This window comes from Megalopta genalis, unplaced genomic scaffold (assembly GCF_051020955.1).
Source record: "Megalopta genalis isolate 19385.01 unplaced genomic scaffold, iyMegGena1_principal scaffold0039, whole genome shotgun sequence".
In the NCBI taxonomy this organism is placed as follows: Eukaryota; Metazoa; Arthropoda; class Insecta; order Hymenoptera; family Halictidae; genus Megalopta; species Megalopta genalis.
Window position 1 is genome coordinate 982460 of NW_027476108.1, and position 19140 is coordinate 1001599.

General features: G+C 38.9%; 1 protein-coding gene across 1 annotated transcript; it reads right to left on the bottom strand.

Annotated features, from left to right (window-relative positions):
- Window positions 1-6825: 6825 nt before the first annotated feature.
- On the bottom strand, window positions 6826-10542 carry LOC143261185 (uncharacterized). Its single transcript, XM_076527763.1, has 6 exons — window positions 10150-10542; window positions 9762-10001; window positions 8810-9511; window positions 8331-8626; window positions 7823-8255; window positions 6826-7638 (listed from the first exon to the last, which is right to left on the bottom strand). Exons 1-6 carry the CDS (start codon window positions 10540-10542, stop codon window positions 6826-6828), a joined length of 2877 nt encoding a protein of 958 aa, XP_076383878.1.
- Between the last annotated feature and the right edge of the window lie 8598 nt (window positions 10543-19140).

Here is a 19140-nt window from a genome sequence, read left to right on the forward strand (position 1 = left end):
TCGTTTGTTACGCAAGCAGTTGAAGCTAAATCATGTATATCACAAGTATTTGAAGCTAAATCATTCGTTTCGCATGGAGTTGAAGCTAAGGCTTCTACTTCGCATTGATTTGGACCTAAATCATATGTTTCTCATTGATTTAAAGCTCACGCGTTTGTTTCGCATGCAGTTGAAGCTAAATCATGTATATTACAAGTATTTGAAGCTAAACCATTTGTTTCGCATGGATTCGAAAATCAGCCTTCAATTTCGCAATGATTTGAAGCTAAATCATGTGTTTCTCATGGATTTGAAGCTAACTCGTTTCTATCGCATGGATTTAAAGCTAACTCGTTTGTTTCACATGCTGTTGAAGCTAAATCTAGTATATCACAAGTATTTGAAGCTAAACCATTTGTTTCGCATGGATTCCAAAATCAGACTTCTATTTCGCATTGATTTGAAGCTAAATCGTGAGTTTCGCATGGATTTGAATCTAACTCTTTTGTTTCGTATGGATTTGAAGCATACTCATTTGTTTCGCATGCAGTTGAAGCTCAATCATGTATATCACAAGTATTTGAAGCTAAACCATTTGTTTCGCTTTGGATTTGAAGCTAAGCCTTCTATTTCGCATTGATTTGAAGATAAACCATGAGTTTCGCATGGATTTGAAGCTAACTCGTTTGTTTCGCATGCTGTTGAAGCTCAATCATGTATATCACATGTATTTGAAGCTAAACCATTTGTTTCGCATGCATTCGAATATCAGCCTTCTATTTCGCAAGTATTTGAAGCTAAATCATTCGTTTCGCATGGATTTGAAGTTAAGCCTTCTACTTCGCATTGATTTGAATTATAAATCATGTGTTTCTCTTGGATTTGAAGTTAACTCGTTTGTTTCGCATGCAGTTGAAGCTCAATCATGTATATCACAAGTATTAGAAGCTAAACCATTTGTTTCGCATGGATTCTAATATCAGCCTTCCATTTCGCAATGATTTGAAGCTATATCATGTGTTTCTTATGGATTTGAAGCTAACTCGTTTCTATCGCATGGATTTAAAGCTAACTCGTTTGTTTCACATGCTGTTGAAGCTAAATCTAGTATATCACAAGTATTTGAAGCTAAACCATTTGTTTCGCATGGATTCCAAAATCAGACTTCTATTTCGCATTGATTTGAAGCTAAATCGTGAGTTTCGCATGGATTTGAATCTAACTCTTTTGTTTCGCATGGATTTGAAGCTTACTCATTTGTTTCGCATGCAGTTGAAGCTCAATCATGTATATCACAAGTATTTGAAGCTAAACCATTTGTTTCGCATTGGTTTTGAAGCTAAGCCTTCTATTTCGCATGGAGTTGAAGCTAAATCATGTATTTCGCATGGATTTGAAGCTAACATGTTTATTTCGCATGCTGTTGAAGCTCAATCATGTATATCACAAGTATTTGAAGCTAAACCATTTGTTTCGCATGGTTTCGAATATCAGCCTTCTATTTCGCAAGTATTTGAAGCTAAATCATTCGTTTCGCATGGATTTGAAGTTAAGCCTTCTACTTCGCATTGATTTGAATTATAAATCATGTGTTTCTCTTGGATTTGAAGCTAACTCGTTTGTTTCGCATGCAGTTGAAGCTCAATCATGTATATCACAAGTATTTGAAGCTAAACCATTTGTTTCGCATTGGTTTTGAAGCTAAGCCTTCTATTTCGCATTGGTTTGAAGATAAATCATGAGTTTCGCATGGATTTGAAGCTAACTCGTTTGTTTCGCATGCTGTTGAAGCTCAATCACGTATATCACAAGTATTTGAAGCTAAACCATTTGTTTCGCATGGAATCGAATATCAGCCTTCTATTTCGCAAGTATTTGAAGCTAAATCATTCGTTTCGCATGGATTTGAAGTTAAGCCTTCTACTTCGCATTGATTTGAATTATAAATCATGTGTTTCTCTTGGATTTGAAGCTAACTCGTTTGTTTCGCATGCAGTTGAAGCTCAATCATGTATATCACAAGTATTAGAAGCTAAACCATTTGTTTCGCATGGATTCGAATATCAGCCTTCCATTTCGCAATGATTTGAAGCTATATCATGTGTTTCTTATGGATTTGAAGCTAACTCGTTTCTATCGCATGGATTTAAAGCTAACTCGTTTGTTTCACATGCTGTTGAAGCTAAATCTAGTATATCACAAGTATTAGAAGCTAAACCATTTGTTTCGCATGGATTCGAAAATCAGACTTCTATTTCGCATTGATTTGAAGCTAAATCGTGAGTTTCGCATGGATTTGAATCTAACTCTTTTGTTTCGCATGGATTTGAAGCTAACTCGTTTGTTTCGCATGCAGTTGAAGCTAAATCATGTATATCACATGTATTTGAAGCTAAACCATTTGTTTCGCATGGATTCGAAGATCAGCCTTCTACTTCGCATTGATTTGAAGCTAAATCAAGTGTTTCGCTTGGATTTGAAGCTAACTCGTTTGTTTGTCATGGATTTGAAGCTAACTCGTTTGTTTCGCATGGATTTGAAGCTAACTCGTTTGTTTCATTGTATATCACAAGTATTGGAAGCTGAACCATTTGTTTCGCATGGTATCGAAGATGATCCGCCTTCTTCGCATGAATTTGAAGCTAACTCGTTTGTTTCGCATACAGTTGAAGCTAAATCATGTATATCACAAGTAATAGAAGCTAAACCATTTGTTTTGCATGAATATTAATTTAATCCATGTGTTTCGCATGAATTTGAAGCTAAATCATGTGTTTCGCATGGATTTGAAGCTACTCGTTTGTTTCGCATGCTGTTGCAGCTAAATCATGTATATCACATGAATTTGAAGATAACCATTTGTTTCGCATGGATTCGAAGATCAGCCTTCTACTTCGCATTGATTTGAAGATAAATCAAGCGTTTCGCTTGGATTTGAAGCTAACTCGTTTGTTTCGCATGCAGTTGAGGCTATATCATGTATATCACAATTATTTGAAGCTAAACCATTTGATTCCCATGGATTTGGAGCTAAGCCTTCTACTTCGCATTGATTTGGATCTAAATCATGTGTTTCGCATGGATTTAAAGCTAACACCTTTGTTTCGCGTGCAGTTGAAGCTAAATCATATATATCACAAGTATTTGAAGCTAAACCACTTGTTTCTTATGGATTCGAAAATCAGCCTTTTATTTCGCAATGATTTGAAGCTAAATCATGTGTTTCTTATGGATTTGAAGCTAACTCGTTTCTATCGCATGGATTTAAAGCTAACTCGTTTGTTTCACATGCTGTTGAAGCTAAATCATGTATATCACATGTATTTGAAGCTAAACCATTTATTTCGCATGGATTCGAAGATCAGCCTTCTACTTCGCATTGATTTGAAGCTAAATCAAGTGTTTCGCTTGGATTTGAAGCTAACTCGTTTGTTTCTCATGGATTTGAAGCTAACTCGTTTGTTTCGCATGGATTTGAAGCTAACTCGTTTGTTTCGCATGCATTTGAAGCTAAATCATTGTATATCACAAGTATTGGAAGCTGAACCATTTGTTTCGCATGGTTTCGAAGATGATCCGCCTTCTTCGCATGAATTTGAAGCTAACTCGTTTGTTTCGCCTGCATGAGTTGATGCTAAATCATGTGTTTCGCTTGGATTTGAAGCTAACTCGTTTGTTTCGCATACAGTTGAAGCTAAATCATGTATATCACAAGTAATAGAAGCTAAACCATTTGTTTTGCATGAATATTAATTTAATCCATGTGTTTCGCATGAATTTGAAGCTAAATCATGTGTTTCGCATGGATTTGAAGCTACTCGTTTGTTTCGCATGCTGTTGCAGCTAAATCATGTATATCACAAGTATTTGAAGCTAAACCATTTGTTTCGCATGGATTCCAAAATCAGACTTCTATTTCGCATTGATTTGAAGCTAAATCGTGAGTTTCGCATGGATTTGAATCTAACTCTTTTGTTTCGCATGGATTTGAAGCTTACTCATTTGTTTCGCATGCAGTTGAAGCATAATCATGTATATCACAAGTACTTGAAGATAATCCATTTGATTCCCATGGATTTGAAGATAAGCCTTCCACTTCGCATTGAGTTGAAGCTAAATCATGTATTTCGCATGGATTTGAAGCTAACATGTTTATTTCGCATGCTGTTGAAGCTCAATCATGTATATCACAAGTATTTGAAGCTAAACCATTTGTTTCGCATGGAATCGAATTTCAGCCTTCTATTTCGCAAGTATTTGAAGCTAAATCATTCGTTTCGCATGGATTTGAAGTTAAGCCTTCTACTTCGAATTGATTTGAATTATAAATCATGTGTTTCTCTTGGATTTGAAGCTAACTCGTTTGTATCGCATGCAGTTGAAGCTAATTCATGTTTATCACAAGTATCTCATTCTAAACCATCTGTTTCGCTAGAATATGAAGCAATGAAGCTAAACCATGTGATTCGCATGAATTTAAAGCTAAATCATGTGTTTCGCATGGATTTGAAGCTAACTCGTTTGTTTAGCCTGCATTTGACGATATATCATGTATATCACAAGTATCTGAATCTAAACCATCTGTTTCGCAAGAATGTGAAGCTATGAACCTAAACCATTTGTTTTGCATGAATATTAAGCTAAACCATGTGTTTCGAACGTATTTGAAGCTGAATTATGTGTTTCGCTTGGATTTAAAGCTAATTCGTTTGTTTCGCATGCAATTGAAGCTAAATCATGTAAATCATAAGTATTTGAAGCTAAACCATGTGTTTCGCATGGATTTGAAGCTAACTCGTTTCTTCGCCTGCATTTGAAGGTAAATCATGTATATCACAAGTATCTGAAGTTAAACCATTTGTTTCGCATGGACTTGAAGCTAAGCCTTCTACTTCGCATTGATTTGAAGCTAAATCATGTGTTACGCTTGGATTTGAAGCTAACTCGCTTGTTTCGCCTGCATTTGAATCTATATCAGTTATATCGCTAGTATATGAAGCTAAATCATTTGTATCGCATGGATTTGATGCTAAGCCTTCTACTTCGCATTGATTTGAAGCTAAATCTTGTGTTTCTCTTGGATTTGAAGCTAACTCGTTTGTTTCGCATACAGCTGGAGGCAAGTCATGTATATCACAAGTATTTGAAGCTAAACCATTTGATTCGCATGGATTTGAATCTAAGCCTTCCACTTCGCCTTAATTTGGAGAAAAATCATGTGTTTCGCATGGATTTGATGCTAACTCGTTTGTTTCGCATGCAGTTGAAGCTAAATCATGTATAAACAAGTATTTGAAGCTAAACCAGTTGTATTGCAAGGATTTGAATCTAAGCCTCCTACTTCGCATGAATTTGAATCTAAAACATGTGTTTCGCTTGGATTTGAAGCAAACTTGTTTGTTTCGCATGCAATTAAAGCTAAATCATGTATATCACAAGTATTTGAAGCTATATCATTCGTTTCGCATGGATTTGAAGCTAAGCCTTCTACTTCGCATGAATTTGAATCTAAATCATGTGATTCGCTTGGATTTGATGCTAACTCGTATGTTTCGCATGCAGTTCATGCTAAATCATGTATAAAACAAGTATTTGAAGCTAAACCATTTGTGTCGCATGGATTTGAAGCTAAGCCTTCTAGTGCGCATTGATTCGAAGCTAAATCATGTGTTTTGCATGGATTTGAAGCTAACTCGATTGTTTCGCAATGCAGTTGATGCTAAATCATGTATAAAACAAGTATTTTAAGCTAAACCATTTGATTCGCATGGATTTGAAACTAAGCCTTCTACTTCGTACTGATTTGAAGCTAAATCACGTGTTTCGCTTGGTTTTGAAGCCTACTCGTTTGTTTCGCCTGCATTTGAAGCTAAATCATGTATATCACAAGTATTTGAAGCTGAACCATTTGTTTCGCATGGATTCGAAGATAAGCCTTCTACTTCGCATTGATTTGAAGATAAATCATGTGATTCGCATGGATTTGAAGCTAACTCGATAGTTTCGCCTGCATTTGAAGCTACGACTTCTACTCTGCATGAAATTGAAGCTAGATCATGTGTTTCGCTTGGATTTGAAGCTAACTCGTTTGTTTCGCATGCACTTGAAGCTAAATCATGTGTGTTGGGGCGTCACAGCGTCGTCAATAATAGCGATGAATTATGACGCTATAGATTTGTGGACTGTATAAAATAAAGAACCGGATTCTGCCTGCTATTTTGTATTTAGCCCCTGACTACAGTACACCCTTGGTCAGGATGTCTTGTTGCTACGACTTCTATCCGAACTCTAGTCTCTATCAGAGAATACCCTCGCTCGCAGCAGACCACCATCCCTCCAACGCACCCACATCACTCGCCGATTGGTCCTGCCCGATTTTGGCAATAGCCAATCAGCTGGTCCGTCTCAAAGCAGACGGCCGCAGGGCCCCGGCAAGGACAGGGAAGCTCCTCCAGGCATGACCGTCATAAAACAATGTCAGGCTGACCCTTCGGAACCTTTCCTGCTTTATGACTAGTCCCGGCCATCGGGACCGAAACGATTTCTCAAAAAACCTGGGCTCAAAAAACAGCCGGTTATGCACGTCCGTCTCATAAAGACATTAGAGCTGTGCACTAACATACCGACCACCTTGAACGGTTACGTTCGAAATTACTAAATTGATAGTGCACCGCTCAATTTACATTTGAAGAGGGCTGGTCTAGTTTGTCGTTGTAACGATTTATTGACAATACTACTGTCCTAACTTAACTCTAGTTACACTAATACGCATGTATACATAATGGGAATAAGTATTCACAAATTTCTGAGTGATTACAAGTTCTAACGGTGTTTGGGTGTATTATCTTATTCCGGGTCATCAATGGGAAGTGGGGACAATTTTTTAATGGCCCGCTGGTAGGTCCCCTGGGCCGTCTTGACAGTCGCGACTCTCACTATTTTGTCCCGGCCTGGACAAATGTCAATGATCCGTCCTAGTTTCCAGGTTAACGGAGGTGTGTTGTCTTCCCGGATGATCACCAATGTACCCTTCTTGTGCTGGGTGTCATTCGGGATATGCCATTTGTTTCTGGTGTGCAGCGTCTGTAAATATTCATTACTCCACCGATTCCAGAAGTGTTGTTTCACTCGCTGGATGTGTTGCCATGACGAAAGTTTGTTAACGGGTGTGTCTCGCAAATCGTACTCAGGGAGTTGCATTAACGAATCACCTATTAGGAAGTGACTGGGTGATAAAGCAGTAATATCGTTCGGATCTGAGGAGAGGGGAGTTAGGGGACAGGAATTCAATATGGCTTCTACTTCGATAATATAGGTGTTCAGTTGCTCGAATGTGAACAGCTCGTTTCCTATAGTTTTGTACAGATGTCCTTTAAAAGACTTTACGGCGGCCTCCCATAATCCACCAAAGTGTGGAGTCCGAGGCGGAGAGAAGTGCCAATTAATTCCCTGGTCCGATAAAAAACGATTAATTTTACTATTGTGCTCGTTGGAGCTGAGAAATCTTTGAACTTCTGTAATTTCGTTTTTGGCGCCGACGAAATTAGTGCCGTTGTCGGAGTAAATGTTCGTGGCCTTTCCTCTTCTGGCATAGAATCGCTTGAATGCTCCTAAGCAAGATTCAGTGGTAAGGTCCGATGTAAGTTCTAGATGAACGGCCTTGGTCACGAAGCATACAAAAATCGCTACATACGTCTTGATTTTGCAACGATTACTAACCTTTTTTTCCTTTATAAAAAATGGACCACAATAATCCACGCCTACGTTTTGAAACGGTCGTGCCCTGGTGACTCTGTTCTTGGGTAAGTCGCCCATTATATATTATATCGCCCATTATATATACTGGGACCTTTGGTTTTACTCTAAAACACCTTATACATTTGTGTATGACGATCTTTATGGCTCTCATTCCATCTATTGGCCAATAAATTTGTCGGACCGCATTAAGAGTTGCCTGTGTGCCTGCGTGCCAGTGACGTAGGTGCTCGCTTTCAATTATCAAATTTGTAATATGGTGCCTATGGGGTAATATCAATGGGTGTTTTTGACAGTAACTTAATGGGGCATGTCTTAGCCGACCTCCTACTCGTAGAAGCTTATCCTGATCGAGGAATGGATTTAAATTTAATATTCTGCTCCCTTTGGGCATAGCTGTTTTTCGTTCCAAACAGTTTATTTCTATCGGAAATGCCTCTAACTGGGCTTGTTTAATGATAACTAAATGCGCCTTGCGAATTTCTGTAGTTGATAAATTTCCCGTAAGTCTGTTTTTCGATCTACAATTGTGAATGAATCGTAGTGTGTAAGCTACAATTCTATTAAGTCGCGCAATGGAAGAGTATCGCGTTAACAGGTCATTCGTCCCTTCTCGTGCAAGGAACGTTATTGTGGTTTTTCGCTCGAGAATTTCTCTTTGCGGAATGTCCAATTGTGGCCAAAAGCATTCGTCTAGGGAGAGCCACGCAGGATCGTTTAGCCATACCTTATTATTCATAAATGTGGATGCCAATTGTCCGCGAGAAATATAATCTGCTGGATTATCACGTCCTGATACGTGCATCCAGTTACGTGGGTCCGAGTCTGTTTGAATTTCGCTGACTCTATTGGCTACAAAGGTTTTCAGCAAATGTGGAGCTGTCCTAATCCACTGCAACACAATAATTGAATCTGACCAAAACCTAATCGCGTCAAAAGTTATATTGGTCAACGCCTTCGCTACCTCCTTATTCAATCGCGTTAATAACCTAGCCGCGCAAAGCTCTAACCGCGGTAATGATAGGATTTTAAGAGGGGCTACTTTGGATTTTGCGCATAATAGAGAGACCCGTACCCTACCTGAGTGGTCTAGGGTACGAATGTATATGCAAGCGCCGTAGGCCCTTTCACTAGCATCGCAGTAGCCGTGGAGTTGTATTTCTCGTGAGGTTTCTAACATTACCCTCCGAGGGCACGAAAAATTGTCTAATTGAGCCAGTTCATTTCTGGTTTCTAACCACACCTTGGCTATATCCTGCGGAATTGGTTGATCCCAAGTGACTTTCGACTTCCAAATGTCTTGCATAATTATTTTTGCCCGTATAATCACGGGACCGAGAAGTCCAAGGGGGTCGAATAATTGCGCTATTTGAGATAAAACTATTCGCTTAGTGAGTCTAGTTTCGCTAAAGGAGTTTACCGCGTAAGTTACGGAATCACTGGATGGATTCCAGAAAACTCCCAGAGTTTTCTTTGTCTGACTGAGATCTAAGCATATCGCTTGTCGATCGTCATGGTCCTTTAAATCGCTAATCAACTTATGGTTATTTGAGGCCCATTGACGTAGATGGAAGCCCCCATTTCTAGCTAAATCAATCAACTCATTGCGTAAGTTGATTGCTTCATTGAAGGTAGATGCGCCGGTGAGCAAATCATCGACATAGAAATCTTCTTTAAAGGTTCGCGACGCATTCGGAAATCTGATCTGTTCATCTTCGGCTAGTTGCTGTAGACATCGTACCGCTAAAAAAGGAGCCGAAGCGGTTCCATACGTGACCTGTATTTAATTGGAACGTTTTGATTGACTCTTCCTTCGAATCGCGCCATAATATTTTTTGAAATTTCGCATCATCGGGATGCATTTTAATCTGCCTAAACATTTTTTCTATGTCTGCTGTCAGGACGAACATGTGAAAGCGAAATCGTAGTAAAATTGCCCATAAGTTATCTTGAATGGTGGGACCGACCAAAAGTGCGTCATTTAAGGATACGCCCGATGAGGATTTAGCCGAGGCATCGAAAACTACCCTGACCTTAGTAGTGAAGCTGCACTCCTTTATTACCGCGTGGTGCGGTAAGTAAAACTCCTTGCCATCTCGTGCATCACTGACTTCTGTCATGTGGCCTAATGCTAGATATTCTGACAGGAATTGTTTGTAATGTATAAGAAGATCAGGGTCTTTGCAGAATTTGCGTTCGAGTGAATAAAATCTCTTGAATATCGTTAAATGGCAAGCGCACGATATAGCGTCCATGTACATCGCGAACTGTATTTTCAACGAAGTGATTTTCACATGCCTGTTCTTCGCTAGATAAATTTTTGCGCTCTGCTATTTCTTCTATCTCCCAAAACTTTGTTAGCGCATTGTCTAAGGAGGATGCGTGCAGTGATCTTGAGGGTTTTCCCTTTGCTACTTGTTCTTGTTTGGTTGTAGCTCCCGTGACTATCCAACCTACTAATGTTTCTTGAATGATAATATTTTGTGCACAAAGTTTGATTCGTCCCAAACATAAAAGTGTGAAAAACAGTTGATTCCCGAGAATTGCATCTATTGGGCCCGGAATATTGAACTCAGGATCAGCTAACGTTATTTCGGTCGGAATATCAATTTCGGTACGTTTTACCTGGCGCGAAGGTAGCATTCCAGTGATGGAAGGAAGCGTCACTAAAGTTACCGTATCATTAAATTGGGTGGTGCGTGATTTAATTACGGCATTGACCAGATATTTGACGCGGGTCTCGACATTGGCAATTCCACCTACCGAAGAATCTATTTCCCGTTTTCTCAATTGTAACTTATCGGCCATTCTTTCGGTTATGAAATTTGTTTGTGAACCGCTGTCTAACAGCACACGACAATCGTGTTCACTCTTATCGCGAGTTACAAAGGTAACGATCGCTGTCCCTAATAATACTTCGTTGCGACTATTAACGGCAAAGGATCTCAAAGTTTGTGGCATGGATGATGGGGAGGTGGGTCTCTCAATCTCTGATTGACTATTAGTTTCCCTTTCCGCAATATGTAGAAGAGTATGATGTTTTTTACCACACTTTTTGCAGTTAGTGTATCTACAATAGGCGACTGTGTGGCCGCTCCGCAAGCAATTGATGCATAATTTTCCCCTTTTGATGATGTCTAAGCGATCTCCAGGGGTTACTTCTAAAAGTTTCGAACAGCTTGAAACAAAATGTTCTCCTTTGCAAATTTTGCACGCAATTCGCGAATTGGTGGTTACGAAAGTTTGCCCTAAATGGCGTTGTTTTTCGCGTGAACGCGTTACTATTTGGGTTTGCTGATTCGGGCGAGCAAAGCTATTGTCCCGTTCGTCTCCGCGCGCATGTTTATTTATAAATTCGACTAGCTGTCCAAATTGCGGCAACTCGTGATTTTCTAACGTGCGATCCCAAGCTCTGCGGGTATTCCTATCTAACTTGTTACTGATTAGATAAACTAAAAATGTGCTCCAATGTTGCGCAGTCTGTCCGGGGAATCTACCTTAACGTCTTGTAATTCCAACAAAGACTTTAAATGTGCATACACAATTTGCCGACGTTTGTTGCAACGCTTTTGTAATAATTCCCAAGCAACTATATAATTCTCCTCTGATGCAGTCAACGAGGTGATCACCGACGCTATTTCTCCACGTAAGGCGTTTTTAAGTAAGCGGAATTTCTGTACGGCCGGTAGATCTTCGTTCTGGTGGACCAGCGAATCAAATGTATCGCGAAAGCTGTTCCATTCTAATGGGTTGCCGTCGAATGGCCTAATTTGAATTTGTGGCAGTAAAGAGCTAGCTTGTGTCACCTTTATAGTATTTGGAGATTCTGTTGAATTCCTAATTGCGAGATTGGGTCTATGCGTGTTTCTCAATGAATTTTTGCGTAAATTTATTGAATTCATGATGGTAGCGTGATGCTTCTCAAAGGCGTCTCTCTCCGCGTCATGATCTGAGGAAACATCTTCGCCTTCTATCTCAAATTGTGTGTCCTCATACGCACTAAGAAGCTGATCTAATCTAGTGGTGAGGGTTTCGAGCGAGTTGAGCGTTGAACCTTCCGCAGTTTCAACGCGCGCTCCTAAACGCGTTACTTGCGACTTAATGGTAGCACGCTTCCTTTTCAAGTTTTTCAAAACTTGTGATTCATTACTTTCAGATGCCATTTTAATGGAAGTAGAATACGACAGGAAGGAAATTGGGAGTGGAAGATGATTCGTTTACTCACTCAATGATGATTTCAGGTTTCGTAGAAAGGAGCCCTGGTGTTGCTGTTCCGTCAACGAGGATGTCCGTGTCTGAACGGCAGCTTCGTGGTCTCCAAAATATCCAAAAGGCGTAGGTTGTGACGTTCTTGATGAAATCTCAACGATGATTTGAGATTTCCTAGAAACGAGCCTTGTTAGCGTAGTTGACTAATCGTAGACTTCTTGACCATGCGAGAGTTGTATCCTTCGGAGAGTCCCACTGTTCCGTCAACGAGGATGTCCGTGTCTGAACGGCAGCTTCGTGGTCTCCAAAATATCCAAGAGGCGTAGCTTGTAACGTGCTTGATGAAATCTTCCTCAAAGATCACCAGTTGAAAACAGAGGCCGAATACCAGCTTGAGAAAACCCAAGGACTAAAGTTTCGATCCGCAACTATCCGGCTCGAAGGACCAAATGTTGGGGCGTCATAGCGTCGTCAATAATAGCGACGAATTATGACGCTATAGATTTGTGGACTGTATAAAATAAAGAACCGGATTCTGCCTGCTATTTTGTATTTAGCCCCTGACTACAGTACACCCTTGGTCAGGATGTCTTGTTGCTACGACTTCTATCCGAACTCTAGTCTCTATCAGAGAATACCCTCGCTCGCAGCAGACCACCATCCCTCCAACGCACCCACATCACTCGCCGATTGGTCCTGCCCGATTTTGGCAATAGCCAATCAGCTGGTCCGTCTCAAAGCAGACGGCCGCAGGGCCCCGGCAAGGACAGGAAAGCTCCTCCAGGCATGACCGTCATAAAACAATGTCAGGCTGACCCTTCGGAACCTTTCCTGCTTTATGACTAGTCCCGGCCATCGGGACCGAAACGATTTCTCAAAAAACCTGGGCTCAAAAAACAGCCGGTTATGCACGTCCGTCTCATAAAGACATTAGAGCTGTGCACTAACAATTTGTATCAGAAGTATTTGAAGATAACCATTCGTTTCGCATTGATGTGAAGCTAAGCCTTCTACTTCGCATTGATTTGAAACTAAATCATGTATTTAGCATGGATTTGAATCTAACTCGATTGTTTCGCGTGCATTTGAAGCTATATCACATATATCGCAATTATCTGAAGATAAATGATTTGTTTCTCTTGTATTTGTAGCTAAGCCTACTACTTCACATTGATTTGAAGATACATCATGAGTTTCGCATGGATTTGAACCTCTCTCGTTTTTTTGGTATGCAGTTGAAGCTAAATCATGTATATCACAAGTATTTGAAGCAAAACCATTTGTTACGCATGGATTTGAAGATAAGCCTTTTACTTCGCATTGATTTGAAGCTAAACCATGTGTTTCGCATGGATTTGAAGCAAACTCGTTTGCTTCACATGCAGTCGAAGCTAAATCATATAAATCACAAGTATTTGAAGCTAAACCATTTGTATCGCAAGGATTTGAATCTAAACCATGTGATTCGCAAGAATTTGAAGCTAAATCATGTATTCGCTTCGATTTGAAGCCAACTCGTTTGTTTCGCCTGCAGTTGAAGCTAAATCATGTATATCACAATTATTTGAAGCTGAACCATTTGTTTCGCATGGATTTGAAGCTAAGCCTTCTACTGCGCATTGATTTGAAGCTAAATCATGTGTTTCGCTTGGATTTGAAGCTAACTCGTTTGTTTCGCATGCAGTTGAAGCTAAATCATGTATATCACAAGTATTTGAAGCTATACCATTCGTTTCGCATGGATTTGAAGCTAAGCCTTCTTCTTCGCATGAATTTGAATCTAAATCATGTGTTTCGCTTGGTTTTGAAGCCAACTCTTTTGATTCGCATGCAGTTGACGCTATATTACTTATATTCGCAAGTATTTGAAGATAAATCATTCGTTTCGCATGGATTTGAAGCTAAGCCTCCTACTTCGTATTGATTTGAAGCTAAATCATGTATTCGCTTGGATTTGAAGCCAACTCGTTTGTTTCGCCTGCAGTTGAAGCTAAATCATGTATATCACAATTATTTGAAGCTGAACCATTTGTTTCTCATGGATTTGAAGCTAAGCCTTCTACTTCGCATTTATTTGATGCTAAATCACGTGTTTCGCATTGATTTGAAGATAACTCGTTTGTTTTCCCTGCATTTGAACCAATATCACTTATATTCGCCCGTATTTGAAGATAAATCATTCGTTTCGCATGGATTTGAAGCTAAGCCTCCTACTTCGTATTGATTTGAAGCTAAATCATGTATTCGCTTGGATTTGAAGCCAACTCGTTTGTTTCGCCCTGCAGTTGAAGCTATATCACTTATATTCGCAAGTATTTGAAGCTAAACTATTCGTTTTGCATGGATATGAAGCTAAGCCTTCAACTTCGCATTGATTTGGAGCTAAATCATGTGTTTCGCTTTGGTTTGAAGATAACGCTTTTGATTCGCATGCAGTTGAATCAATATCACTTATATTCGCAAGTATTTGAAGATAAATCATTCGTTTCGGATGGATTTGAAGCTAAGCCTCCTACTTCGTATTGATTTAAAGCTAAATCATGTATTCGCTTGGATTTGAAGCCAACTCGTTTGTTTCGCCTGCAGTTGAAGCTAAATCATGTATATCACAATTATTTGAAGCTGAACCATTTGTTTCGCATGGATTTGAAGCTAAGCCTTCTACTTCGTATTTATTTGATGCTAAATCACGTGTTTCGCATTGATTTGAAGATAACTCGTTTGTTTAGCATGCAGATGTATCTATATCACTTATATTCGCAAGTATTTGAAGCCAAATAATTCGTTTCGCATGGATTTGAAGCTAAGCCTTCTACTTTGCATGAATTTGAAGCTAAATCATGTGTTTCGATTGGATTTGAAGCTAACTCGTTTGTTTCGCATGCAGTTGCAGCTATAACACTTATATTCGCAAGTATTTGCTGCCAAATCATTCGTTTCGCACGAATTTGAAACTAAGGCTTCTACTTCGCATTGATTTGAAGCTAAATCATGTGTTTCGCTTGGATTTGAAGCTAACTCATTTGTTTCGCATGCAGTTGAAGCTAAATCATGTATATCACAAGTATTTGAAGCTATACCATTCGTTTCGCATGGATTTGAAGCTAAGCCTTCTGCTTCGCATGAATTTGAATCTAAATCATGTGTTTCGCTTGGTTTTGAAGCAAACTCGTTTGTTTCGCATGCAGTTGAAGCTAAATCATGTATATCACAAGTATTTGATGCGAAACCATTCGCTTCGCATGGATTTGAAGCAAAGACTTCAACTTCGCATTGATTTGAAGATAAATCATGTGTTTCGCTTGGATTTGAAGCTAACACGTTCGTTTCGCATGCAGTTGAAGCTAAAACATGTACATCACAAGAATCTGAATCTAATCCATCTGTTTCTCAAGAATATGAAGCCACGAAGCTAATCCATGTGATTCGCATGAATTTGAAGCTAAATCATGTGTTTCGCATGGATTTGAAGCTAACTCGTTTGTATCGCCTGCATTTGGTGCTAAATCATGTATATCACAAGTATTTGAAGCAAAACCGTTTGATTCGTATGGTTTCGAATATATGCCTTCTACTTAGCATTGACTTGAAGCTAAATCATGTGTTTTGCATGGATTTGAAGCTAACTCGTTTCTTTCGCATGCACTTGAAGCTACATCATGTGTATCACAAGTATGTGAAGCTGAACCATTTTATTCGCATGGATTTGAAGCTAAGCCTCCTACTTCGTATTGATTTGAAGCTAAATCATGTATTCGCTTGGATTTGAAGCCAACTCGTTTGTTTCGCCTGCAGTTGAAGCTAAATCATGTATATCACAATTATTTGAAGCTGAACCATTTGTTTCTCATGGATTTGAAGCTAAGCCTTCTACTTCGCATTTATTTGATGCTAAATCACGTGTTTCGCATTGATTTGAAGATAACTCGTTTGTTTTCCCTGCATTTGAACCAATATCACTTATATTCGCCCGTATTTGAAGATAAATCGTTCGTTACGCATGGATTTGAAGCTAAGCCTCCTACTTCGTATTGATTTGAAGCTAAATCATGTATTCGCTTGGATTTGAAGCCAACTCGTTTGTTTCGCCTGCAGTTGAAGCTATATCATGTATATCACAGTTATTTGAAGCTGAACCATTTGTTTCGCATGGATTTGAAGCTAAGCCTTCTACTGCGCATTGATTTGAAGCTAAATCATGTGTTTCGCTTGCATTTGAAGCCAACTCGTTTGTTTCTCCTGCATTTGAACCAATATCACTTATAATCGCCAGTATTTGAAGATAAATCATTCGTTTCGCATGGATTTGAAGCTAAGCCTTCCACTTCGTATTGATTTGAAGCTAAATCATGTATTCGCTTGGATTTGAAGCCAACTCGTTTGTTTCGCCTGCAGTTGAAGCTAAATCATGTATATCACAAGTATTTGAAGCTAAACCATTTGTTTTGCATGGATTCGAAGACAAGACTTCTACTTTGCATTGATTTCAAGGTAAGTCATGTGTTTCACATGGATTTGAAACTAACTTGTTTGTTTCGCCTGCATTTGAAGCTAAATCATGTATATCACAAGTAGTTGAAGCTATACCATTTGTTTCGCATGGATTTTAAGATAAGCCTTCTACTTCGCATTGATTTGAAACTAAATCATGTACTTCGCTTGGATTTGAAGCTAACTTGTTTGTTTCGCATGCAGTTGATGCTAAATCATGTACATCACAAGTATTTGGAGCTGAACCATTTGATTCTCATGAATATTAAGCTAAACCATGTGTTTCGCATGAATATTAAGCTAAACCAAGTGTTTCGCATGAATTTGAAGATAAATCATGTGTTTCACATGGATTTGAAGCTGACTCGTTTGTTTCGACGGCATTTGAAGCTATATCACTTATATCGCAAGTATTTGAAGCTAAACCATTCGTTTCGTATGGATTTGAAGCGAAGCCATCTACTTCGCATTGATTTGAAGCAGAATCACGTGTTTCGCTTGGATTTGAAGATAACTCGTTTGTTTAGCATGCAGTTGAATCTATATCACTTATATTCGCAAGTATTTGAAGCCAAATAATTCGTTTCGCATGGATTTGAAGCTAAGCCTTCTACTTCGCATGTATTTGAAGCTAAATCATGTGTTTTGCATGGATTTGAAGCTAACTCGTTTCTTTCGCATGCACTTGAAGCTACATCATGTGTATCACAAGTATGTGAAGCTGAACCATTTTATTCGCATGGATTTGAAGCTAAGCCTTCTACTTCGCATTGATTTGAAGCTAAATCATGTGTTTCGCATGAATTTGAAGCCAGCTCGTTGGTTTCGCATGCAGTTGAAGCTAAATCATGTATATCACAAGTATGTGAAGCTAAACCATTTTATTCGCCTGGATTTGAAGCTAAACCTTCTACTTCGCATTGGTTTGAAGCTAAATCATGTATTCGCATGGATTTGAAGCCAACTCGTTTGATTCGCATGCAGTTGACGCTATATTACTTATATTCGCAAGTATTTGAAGATAAATCATTCGTTTCGCATGGATTTGAAGCTAAGCCTCCTACTTCGTATTGATTTGAAGCTAAATCATGTATTCGCTTGGATTTGAAGCCAACTCGTTTGTTTCGCCTGCAGTTGAAGCTATATCATGTATATCACAGTTATTTGAAGCTGAACCATTTGTTTCGCATGGATTTGAAGCTAAGCCTTCTACTGCGCATTGATTTGAAGCTAAATCATGTGTTTCGCTTGAATTTGAAGCTAACTCGTTTGTTTCTCCTGCATTTGAACCAATATCACATATATCGCAAGTATTTGAAGCTAAACCATTCGTTTCGCATGGATTTGAAGCTAAGCCATCTACTTCGCATTGATTTGAAGCAGAATCATGTGTTTCGCTTGGATTTGAAGATAACTCGTTTGTTTAGCATGCAGTTGAATCTATATCACTTATATTCGCAAGTATTTGAAGCCAAATAATTCGTTTCGCATGGATTTGAAGCTAAGCCTCCTACTTCGCATGTATTTGAAGCTAAATCATGTGTTTCGATTGGATTTGAAGCTAACTCGTTTGTTTCGCATGCAGTTGCAGCTATATCACTTATATTCGCAAGTATTTGCTGCCAAATCATTCGGTTCGCATGGATTTGAAGCTAAGCCTTCCACTTCGCATTGATTTGAAGATAAATCACGTTTATCGCATGGATTTGAAGCTGAATCATGTGTTTCGCTTGGATTTGAAGCTAACTCGTTTGTTTCGCATGCAGTTGAAGCTAACTCATGTATATCACAAGTATTTGAAGCTGAACCATTTGTTTCGCAAGAATTTGAAGATAAGCCTTCCGCTTCGCATTGATTTGATGCTAAATCATGTGTTTCGCATGGATTTGAAGCTAAATCATGTGTTTCGCTTCGATTTGAAGCTAACTCGTTTGTTTCGCGTGCAGTTGAATCTATATCACTTATATTCGCAAGTATATGAATCTAAATAATCTGTATCACATGGATTTGATGCTAATCCTTCTACTTCGCATTGATTTGAAGCTAAATCATGTGTTCCCTTTCTATTTGAAGTTAAGGCGTTTGTTTAGCATGAAGTTGAAGCTAAATCATGTATATCACAAGTAGTTGAAGCTAAACGATTTATTTCGCATGGATTCGAATATAAGCCTCCTACTTCGCATTGATTTGAAACTAAATCATGTGTTTCGCTTGGATATGAAGCTAACTCGTTAGTTTCGCATGCAGTTGAAGCTAAATCATGAATATCACAAGTATTTCAAGCTAAACCATTTGATTCGTATGGTTTCGAATATATGCCTTCTACTTAGCATTGACTTGAAGCTAAATCATGTGTTTTGCATGGATTTGAAGCTAACTCGTTTCTTTCGCATGCACTTGAAGCTACATCATGTGTATCACAAGTATGTGAAGCTGAACCATTTTATTCGCATGGATTTGAAGCTAAGCCTCCTACTTCGTATTGATTTGAAGCTAAATCATGTATTCGCTTGGATTTGAAGCCAACTCGTTTGTTTCGCCTGCAGTTGAAGCTAAATCATGTATATCACAATTATTTGAAGCTGAACCATTTGTTTCTCATGGATTTGAAGCTAAGCCTTCTACTTCGCATTTATTTGATGCTAAATCACGTGTTTCGCATTGATTTGAAGATAACTCGTTTGTTTTCCCTGCATTTGAACCAAT